Raw genomic sequence first — 10,438 nt, 5'->3', positions numbered from 1 at the left:
GGACCTTGACTCATCCACCAAAGAGAACAATTTCACACCATTCTCCCTTTACAAACGTCTCATCATTTGACATACTTTGATCACATCTCCTATCAGCTTTCCCTTCTCTGAACATTCCAAGGCTCTCAAATCGATCTTGTAACTGTGATCTCTCATCCCGGGAACCATTCGTACAAATGTTTTCTGGACCCTCTCGAATGCCTTCCTATAACGAAAAAACTTGAATTGAACACAGCGTAGAACACAATTGAACGTGTGAATTCAGTCTGAAGAAGGGTCCCGACCCGAAACATCATCTATCCATGTTCTCCAAAGACGTTGCCTGACTCGCTAAATTACTCCAGCACTTTCTGTCTTTTTTCTCCGCAGAAATGCTGCCTGACCCGCTGAGTTACTCCAGCACTTTCTGTCTTTTTTCTCTGTCTTTCTACGCAAGGTTCCGGCATCTGCAGTTCCTTGTGTCTCTACGATTAAACACCGTTCCCTGGTTGAGACTTGTCTAGCGTTTCACGTAAAAAATACCAAATATGTAAGGAATACAACTATTGTCTTGTTCTGAAAAGCATGCTGCTATTTCTCGAAATAGTTGCGCAGAGTACATTTGAATGTGGTTGAGGTGTGTAATAAAAAGCAAAGATAATAGAGCGGAGAACTCTATAATCTTTGATGAAAAGATCCATAATTAGACATGTTCCAATCGATCCGCGATTCGCTGACATCAGTCTGGGACGGTTCACCCTTTCTGTTGGTCGGATCACGTGCATCGGGCGGCTCTGAAGTATTAAAGTAAGCTGCAGCGTCAGATAAAGTGCATTTGGAAAATCAAAAGCCTGGTATCTGGACATTCCCGAATAGAGAACCCCCCTCAACGATTAAAGCAATGTAAAATCCATCACACAAAGCCGGAGTTTGCATTTGTGTGGAGCTGGGATCAGATGGTTTTACAGACCTGCCTTTATTTCTTCAGCTTCAACCTCCCTCTCCTTGCAAGATAGAACCCCAAGCTCTTTGGGCGAGGTTTATTGTTTTACACCGTCAAGTATTGTATTAAAAACAATATCTCAACAACGTTTTGGAGAGTTCAAACCGCTGCATCAAAGGTCTGAAAACTGAAACAAGGCACCTAGCCCCGCTTGTTTAAATCGCTTGGATTTCGCTTGAAAGTGTCTAATTTGCATATTATCAAACATAATTGAAATATCCGGATCGCAGCGGCAACACAGCCAGTAGGAAGCATGTCAGCGCAGGCCGGCTGGCTGCTGCCCCTGTCCCTGCTGCTGTTGGTCCGAGGGACCCTGGCGTTCTCGGTGCCCATCGTATGTGAGACTAACGGCAGCGTGTACTATGTGGGCGAGTGGTACTACCTGGACACGGACCACTGCACGCAGTGTGAGTGCACCGCCGGTGGACCCGTGTGTGGCCGCACCGACTGCCCGGCCCTGCCGCCGCCTTGTATCCATGTCAGCTACTACCCGAACGATTGCTGCCCCCGCTGTGAGAAGATCGGCTGCGAACACCGGGGCCAGGTCTATGAGCTCGGCCAGCAGTTCCAGGTAAATGAAGCAGTGGTAGTGGAGAGCGGTGGGGTGGAGGCATTATCATTGTGTGTGATGGGGTGTGTAACGTGTGCTGAGGTTTTTGTCGTGAGTATGTTGGGCGGTTCGAGTGTGATTGGTGTTGGAGTGGCTGTGATGTGTTGGGGTTGCACTGTATGTGTGTGTATGTATAATAGTGATGGAGTGTGTGATTGCAATGGGGCTTGGAGTTCGTGTGATAGGGGTTGGAGTGTGAGTGATGAGGCTGTGTGTGTGTGTGTGTGTGAATGAGATGGGAATTGAAGTGCAATGTGATGGTATTTGGAGTGTGTGTGCACGATAGGGAGTTGGAGTGTGTAAGTGATGGGGGTTAGAGTAAGTGTGATTTAGTTTAGAGTGTGTTTGATTTGGGTTTAGAGTGGGTGTGTGTGTGTGAGATGGAGGTTGGATCGTCTGCAATGGTAGTTGGAGTGTGTGTGTGTGTGATGTAGGTTGGAGTATGTGTGGTTGCAGGTGGTTGTCGGAGGTTGCAGGTAGTGGAAGCAGGTAGGAAGACTGACAAAAGAGGGGATCTTATAGAAACTTACAAAATTCTTAAGGGGTTGGACAGGCTAGATGCAGGAAGATTGTTCCCGATGTTAGGGAAGTCCAGGACAAGGGGTCACAGCTTAAGGATAAAGGGGAAATCCTTTAAAACCGAGATGAGAAGAACCTTTTTCACACAGAGAGTGGTGAATCTCTGGAACTCTCTGCCACAGAGGGTAGTTGGAGGCCAGTTCATTGGCTATATTTAAGAGGGAGTTAGATGTGGCCCTTGTGGCTAAGGGGATCAGGGGGTATGGAGAGAAGGCAGGTACGGGATACTGAGTTGGATGATCAGCCATGATCATATTGAATGGCGGTGCAGGCTCGAAGGGCCGAATGGCCTACTCCTGCACCTAATTCTATATGTTTCTATGTTTCTAAAAACCTCCGGGAACCGCACGGAAACCTTGGGTTGGGCGCAAAGTCTCCAGGGGTTTCCGTTCAGGTTTCCTAAGTGGGGCAGGGGCATTATGCCCTGCCCTCGAGCCTTTGCCATTTATACCCATGGATATTTAATCTGTTTCCACCCTTTTTGGCTGCCTTTTCATTCTTGCCTCCATCCCCCACTTGGCAGCACAGTCGCGCAGTTGTAGAGCTGCTGAGTCACGGAGCCAAGACCCAGGGTCGATCTTGACGATGGGTGCTGTCTGTGTGGAGCTTGTACGATTTCCCTGTGACAGCATGGATTTTCTCCAAGTGCTCCGGTTTCCTCCCACATTCCAAAGAGGGGGGCAGGGTGACAGTGTGTGTGTGTGTGTGTGTGTGTGTGTGTGTGTGTGTGTGTGTGTGTGTGTGTGTGTGTGTGTGTGTGTGTGTGTGTGTGTGTGTGTGTGTGTGTGTGTGTGTGTGTGTGTGTGTGTGTGTGTGTGTGTGTGTGTGTGTGTGTGTGTGTGTGTGTGTGTGTGTGTGTGTGTGTGTGTGTGTGTGTGTGTGTGTTTGTTTGTTTACAGGTTCATTGGCTTCTGTAAATTGCCCTTATTGTGTAGGATGCGAAAGTGTGATAACATAGTTCTAGTGTAAGGGTGATCAATGGTCTAGGTGGGCTGGTGGCCCTGTTTCCATGCTGTATCTCTAAACTAAACTACACTAAAGTTTATATGTCTCCTTCACTTTGTCCTTCTGTTTGGTGGCTAAAACATGTGTACATGTAAGGAAGCAATTTGAATGTCGCCACTTTGTTTCAAGATTCTGATCTGTTTCATATAACGACCTCCCACACAATTTCCAAAACAGATGTTTAAACCATGCATCAGAATCTAATTAACTGCAAATGCTAAAATAGTGGCATGTATTGTTCAGTCTCCAAACTTAAAAGGCCAGCAAAGCATGAGCAGGCCTTTGTTATGACTGCGACTTAACCACACTGAGATTGAAACGGGTCGATGTAAAAGATCATCACAAGTAGACATTTATTTGAAGACTCTCAGCAGTCACTCTGAACTCAAAGTACATCAAAGTTTTATACTCTTAAGAATATAGATAACAGCAGGTGATTGTTCACCAAGCTATCCATTTAATTTCAAAATGGATTACTATTAATAGTATACATTTGACCATATTCTTTGAGGACAGGTTCTCATCTGTATTAATGTCTGCTATCCATATACAGTATCATATTACACAAAGAATGTAATATGACTAACAATCCCCAACAACTCAACAACTGGTGTGATATCAACAACCTTCAACTCAATGTCAACAAAACAAAAGAAATAACTGTGGACTTTAGGAAGAAACAGACAACACACACCCCACTTACCATCAATGGCAGTGCAGTGGAGTCTGTGAAAAGCACCAAGTTCCTGGGAGTGCACATCACAGATGATCAGATATGGTCCACCAACACCATCTCCCTAGTTAAGAAGGCACAGCAACGCCTCCACTTCCTTCGACGGATGAGGAGAGCTGACCTCCCCCCCTCTGCCCTCACAACCTTTTACAGGGGTGCCATTGAGAGCATTCTTACTAGCAGTCTCTCAGTCTGGTATGGCAGTTGCTCTGCTGCTGACCAGAAGGCCCTACAGAGAGTGGTGAGGACAGCTGAGAAGATCACCAGATCACCCCAACCAGCAATCCAGGACCTATACCCTTCTCGCTGTCACAAGAGAGCAAGCAATATTATCAAAGACACCACTCACCCAGCACACAAACTGTTCACCCTCCTACCTTCCGGTAAGCACTACCGCAGCATGCGGAGCAAAACCACCAGATTCAAAAACAGCTTTTCCTCTCAGGCCATCAGACTACTCAACACACTTAAGTAAATTACATGTACCCAAACAAAGACAACAAACTGTGAAAATAACTTTGGCTCAATGTCTCCAGTACGGAATTTGCACTTTTTCTATATTGCACCTTTCATTGTTGCACCCTGTGTAAAATACCTCAAAGGTTTTGCTACATTTTGGCATACTGTGAATATTTTAATATTTTAAATAATGTATGTCTATTGTCTATTTTTATTGATATGTTGTCTGTCTGTGTTTTTAATATTACTTGCACTTTTGGAGTATGGGGAAACGTAATTTCAATCCTATGTGTAACTACTGTTGCATAATTGAATTGACAATAAAGTTACTTTGACTTGACTTTGACTTTGACAACCTAAGCATGTGATGCAAAGAATATTGCTTGTACTTGCAAAGTACTCAGTGCCTTTAATATACTTTGTGATTTTCCATTCTTGGTCCATTGCACACATAATTACTGCCCAATTCCTCTCGTTAGCAAATACCTTGAATGTCGACATCCAGATCAATACCCATTTACAGTAAAACTGCACTATCCCTTTGTTCAGAAAAGACTAAAGGGCCTGTCCCACTTGGCCGTCATTTACGCGACAGATCGGTAGTGACTGACGCACGATGGTTGCGCACGGCATCATGCGTCCGCACAGCCGTCTGGAGAGCTTGACGTCATTTGAAGATAGACACAAAATGCTGGAGTAACTCAGCGGGACCGGCAGCATCTCTGGAGAGAAGGAATGGATGATTTTCCTCAATCTTAGTCCTGCTGGGTTGAATTAAGCAATGGGTGACGTTTTTCGGGTCGAAACCCTTCTTTAGACTGAAGAAGAGTCTCGACCCGAAACGTCACCCATTGCTTAATTCAACCCAGCAGGACTAAGATTGAGGAAAGTTTTGTTGGGAAAAGATGTAAAAGTCGAAGCAGCATTAACAGGTGAATGGAGTTACTGATACATTATGAACGGAGCAATAAAATGAGCTGAAAGGTCTACTGTACACGGTACACTGTGGATGGAGTGATTGTGATCATGTATTATCTTCCCACTGACTGGTTAGCACTCAACAAAAGCTTTACACTGTACCTCGGTACACGTGATAATAAACTAAATTACTGTTCCATGTTGTTTTATAGAAATTTATTTTAAGATGAATTTCTTGCAGAACCTTTATACCAGCAAATAATTTTTCCTCCTGCATTTCAGCCATCAGAGTGTGAACAGTGTACCTGTGATATGGATGGGAGAGCAAGCTGCCTGGTCGCCGATTGTGCTCCACCTTTGTGCGTTAATCCAATTTATGCGAAAGGAAAGTGTTGCCCTGAGTGCAAGGATGGTAAGAACTTAATATCAATGCAGATCACAATGAAAAAAATATTTATTCAGTTATAATAAGGTGGGGATTATTGTTCCAGAATTGCAAAATCTATTGTTTTGTGGTCACTTCAATCACTTCACATTTCTAGTCTTTCAGTTCTAGGACCATTTTAGAAAGAGGGTGGATTCCCCCGGTTCATTTTCTATCACAATGATGCCCAGCAGTCATTATATGGCAACATCTAGAGCAAATGTAGATGATATAAAGCTGTGTTCTGATGCCACACCATTGTCCAATTACCAAATTCATTTTTACCTGTATTTACTTAAAATGTAGCTTAGTGAACTCACTTCTCATGGCATACAGCCTGGTAAAATTAAATGCATGCACTCAACTTGCACTGTTTCACAAGCTCTATACCTGCATCTGGAATATTATCTTCTTCTGGCCTGAATATAGACTTTAGCCACATGAGATTTTGCCCTTTCTTCCTGAAACGTCTCGACCCGAAACGTCACCTTTTCTCCAGAGATGCCATGTGACCCACTGAGTTACTCCAGCTTTTCGGTTTAAACCAGCATCCGCAGTTCCTTCCTGAACAATCTAAATTGATCAATGGGAGGAATGATTAAGTAGGCAATTGGGATGGAGCTAATTTTTCAGAAATGGATGTATTTTTTAAATTATTTTAAAGTTATTTTTGTTACTGCCACTCACAAGGGCTCAACATTAATTGGAAAATACACCACCAGGCTATGTGTTTCTTGTTCCTTTCTTTTGGAAACTCTCTTCCTTGCATTGGCCAATTATTGAGTTAATTTCAAAAAGGGATGAGCAGGAAACACACAGCTTAATAGTGAACTATGCAATTTTGCTCTTTCATTAATGTTAATACTTTACTGCTGAATGAACTTATTCGCAACAATCACTTAACAATTCCTTCCCTTTCCAACTTTCCTATAATTATTTTATTGAAATGCTTATTTTTTTCATTCACTAGTTGTGAAGAAATGTCCTGCCAAACATTAACCTCACTGTAGAGAATTGCTGAGCCTTCTGTATTTTTTTTTTAGCATTTTCTAGTTTTACAGATTTGACAATCTTTCTTTAATTTTGATCTGATAGATTTGTAGAATCATCTCCGATTTATAGAATAATGATTTTTGAAAATTGTGTTGCAAATTTTAAGGTCCAAATTGTTACAGCGACTTCACCCAAAGTCAAGTGATCCCAGGAGGGAGCACCATGTGGGTTGACAAGTGCACCTACTGCCACTGCCACGACGGACAAGATGCCGGATACTGGGAAGGCAATCTCATCGCCAAGTGCGTGAAGGTTCAACATTGCACTCTAAATGATGATCGCAGTCACTAGCCGTGAGATTGTAGCAGTTACCTACGCAACACTTCTCTGATGCATATCGCTGGGCAATCTATTTGGATGTCAGATATACAGTGACCCTATTATGATACAGCTTTGAAATATCTACGCACAGCAATCGTTTTTTTCACGACAACACCTTCATTTATTACACCATTTCATTATTCTTTGTGCTTTTTAAATGCTATTTTCCAAATTGGCACGTATATGTATTGTGCATCACACTGGTTGTGATAGTGGGAGACGACAAATGTTTTGTTGAATGTAAAATTAAGAACAAACCTTCTGAATGGAATGCATTAGACGTAAAATGAAATGTTCCTTGGAAAAAGGCCTGTTGTTTGAAAAGCATTACAATAACAAACTTCTGCCACTTCTTCATGTTATCTGTGGCCTTGTCCGCTCCCTGCTCCACTGTCGTTGTCTCCTCCTCTTCCCCGCAGTTGCTGACATACTCCACCTTGGAAGATGTCAGTGACTATGGGGGAGGAGGAGGAGGGGGAAGAGGCGGCAGTGGATGGGGCAGCAGTGGAGTGGACAAAGTTACAGGGGAAGGAGGAGGTGGTGGTGGAGAGGGAGCAGACAAAGCGATGGCCGACAGGAGGAAGTGGCAGCTGCTGAGTGGACAGTGGCCGAGCGAGTCCTGTTGGTGGCAGCATCCTGAAGAAAGTACCGTTGGCCATGGTCTACCACGTGAGCCGCAACACCAACCGTGTCAACCGGACCATGTGGCAGCTCGGGAAGAAGGACTTGCTGCTGCAGCATCACAAAGTGCTGGATCAGTCTGAAGAAGGGTCCTGACCCGAAACATCACCTATCCACGTTCTACAGAGATGCAGCCTGATCTGCTGAGTTACACTAACACTTTGTGTCCTTTTGTGTATTTACCAGCATCTGCAATTCTTTGTTTCTAGTACATGCAATGATAATACCTACTTTGGTTATAGCAGACAATCTGCAATAACAGACACCATGCCCCCCAATGGTCTGCTATAACGAGGGTTTACTGTATTTAACAGGCCCTGTTCATAAGATTGTAGCTTTTCCCTACTACTTATGTTCAGATTGACTGTTCTGTGTTTCCCTGTTTTATTTTCCCTTTCTTGAATATTAGATTTACATTTGTCATTTTCCTATTTGTAGGAAATGTTCTAAAATCTGTAGAATTCTGAAAAATAACATCTGGTGTAATCTCCATAGGTGGCATCTTTTTCATCTTTGTAATGCACGTCATGAGATCCCAATGATTATTTACTTCTAGTCTCATTACTTTGTCCAATATCTTGTTGTCACCAATGCAGATTTCTTTTAGCTTCTGATTCTCTCGCCATTGTTTCCAGTATATTTTCCAAAAATCTTCTTCTGTGAAAGCAGATACAAAATACTTAATTTCCCTGGCATTTCCTCATTACCCAATGTTTCTTTTTCCAGTCTAGGCCTGTAAGGCACGCATAGTAACTTCCAGTAATCTTTTCCATTTTACTATCTATTCTGATTAATTTTTACTTTCCCTTTGCTTATCAATGCTGTAGTATTCCATGGCTGAATTCTGAAATATTCTCAATTATAAGGCTTTTCCACTTTTTGAAAACATTATGCAAACAGGTTTTTTTACATTTAAGTAAATACCGAAAATGTGGGAAATACTCAGCAGGTCAGACAGTCTCTTGGAGATAAATTGAGTCCAAGGTTCTCACTTAACGACATGTAGCTGGATGTGAACCCATAATGTCTGACTCACAGAGAGCTACTTTTGAGCAAAGATTGCAATACTGGAGGTTAAGCCATTTATTTGTTTGAATCGGGAATGGAGCCACTAAGAGTAGTAGGATTGGAGGCAGAAGATACTGTAAATGCAGGCATCTTGAGCATGGCACAGGGTTGTGCCAGAGACCCTGGTTCGATCCTGTCTGCAGGTGCTGTCTGTACAGAGTTTATACGTTGTTCCTGTGACCACGTGAGTTTTCTCTGGATGCTCCAGTTTCCTCCCACTCTCCAAAAACGTATAGGTTTCTAGATTAATTGGCTTTGGTAAAATTGTAAATTGTCCCGATTGTATATGATAGTGCTGGTGTTGAGGGTCAGTATGGACTCGATGGGCCGAAGAGCATTTTTCCACACTGTATCTCTAAAGTCTAAAGTATAAATCTTGACCAAAAAGGAAAATCCTGGAAGAACTCAGCAGGTCAGGTAGCATCTGTGAAGGGAATGGATAAACAACTTTTTTGGCCGGGATCCTTCTTCAGACTGAGTAATTGTAGCAGATGTATTTCCTTCTGACCATTAAATGTCCAGTATTGCCAGATATTGATTAAGAGTGTAATGCAGTAAGTTACATTGCAGCTCCTGTCTCCAAAGAGTTGTTGAAAAGCCAATGTTTTTACCGCTTTGGTAGGAAGAACAAAAATAATAGCGGCCTTCAAAGATTATTTACCTACTGAATAAATGTCTTTAGCACATTTACTGAAACTTGATACAGTCATAACTGTGGTCTGCCCATTGGAGAGGATGGTGGGAGTAACTACTTTTAAGTATTTACCGGTTTTATAAATGTTTTTGGCTCTTTCCCTTTGCATAATAACAGGGGTTTTGGACATTTCAATTTGGATTGTTAGCAGTTATTCTTTCTGGAAATTTGCCATTTAAAAAAATGTTGGAGTATTGTCCATCTGCACCTTAATCCAACATGTGAAATGGGAGACCCCGAACAAAGCAGTCCTTGCTTATATTCCGAGAGTTGCAATCCATAGTTTTCTTACAAAAGTGGTGTGGGTTTATTCTGCAAGTTATAGTTTATTTTTTGATTAAACAACTTTGATCAGTGTTGGTTGCAGCTGACGTTAATTGTTGCCAAAAATTCCATGAAGTAAGCATCCAAAAAACTAAATCATTATAGAGAAATCTGGTTGGAAAGATTTCAAAGGACGAGAAAAGTCTTCCAGAGAATTGTCAAATTACTTTATTCATTGTAATGTTTTTGTTTGTGTATCGTGTTAAAAACACATTATACTCTGAGGATACTTATTAAATAAGATGGTTGTCAAAATGGTTGTATTCATTGGTTTTACTTATGGGTAATTTTATTTGATGGGTTCTTATTGGTTCATTGTTATGTCCCTTGTCCAGTATTTGTTTTTGTTGTTCTGTTTTATAAATTATATTTGAAGCAATTTAAATGTTCTGTTTTGCTTAATGCCATTAGACAACTTGCTGGAATTAAAATTGGGATGGATCTGCAATTGATTTGGAAACCTTATTAGTTCTTAGTTCCAACTTCTACTTTTGCAAACACCATTATATTGGTGTAAATGCACTATTTCATAATACAATCATAGTGCAGATGTTCATGGACATTTGTGATTTATTCATAGCATGGTT

General features: G+C 42.0%; 1 protein-coding gene across 1 annotated transcript; it reads left to right on the top strand.

The window, feature by feature from the left end:
- Nucleotides 1-609: 609 nt before the first annotated feature.
- On the top strand, nt 610-8,653 carry zgc:113531 (uncharacterized protein LOC541359 homolog). The gene is made up of 3 exons (XM_055641640.1): nt 610-1,553; nt 5,569-5,698; nt 6,870-8,653. The coding sequence occupies exons 1-3, from the start codon at nt 1,236-1,238 to the stop codon at nt 7,052-7,054; spliced, it is 633 nt and encodes a 210-aa protein (XP_055497615.1). The 5' UTR covers nt 610-1,235; the 3' UTR covers nt 7,055-8,653.
- The last annotated feature ends 1,785 nt before the right edge of the window (nt 8,654-10,438 follow it).

This window comes from Leucoraja erinacea, chromosome 10, assembly GCF_028641065.1.
Source record: "Leucoraja erinacea ecotype New England chromosome 10, Leri_hhj_1, whole genome shotgun sequence".
Lineage (NCBI taxonomy): Eukaryota > Metazoa > Chordata > Chondrichthyes > Rajiformes > Rajidae > Leucoraja > Leucoraja erinaceus.
Note: the sequence above shows the minus strand (reverse complement) of the source record. Positions and strands in the feature narration are given on the sequence as shown.

What these genes read in the sequence shown, in the direction of transcription:
- zgc:113531 (XM_055641640.1), top strand. Translation starts at nt 1,236, where the DNA reads ATGTCAGCGCAGGCCGGCTGGCTGCTGCCCCTGTCCCTGCTGCTGTTG. An exon ending in AGCTCGGCCAGCAGTTCCAG is followed by an intron (nt 1,554 to 5,568) that starts GTAAATGAAGCA and finishes CCTGCATTTCAG; the next exon opens with CCATCAGAGTGTGAACAGTG. An exon ending in TTGCCCTGAGTGCAAGGATG is followed by an intron (nt 5,699 to 6,869) that starts GTAAGAACTTAA and finishes GCAAATTTTAAG; the next exon opens with GTCCAAATTGTTACAGCGAC.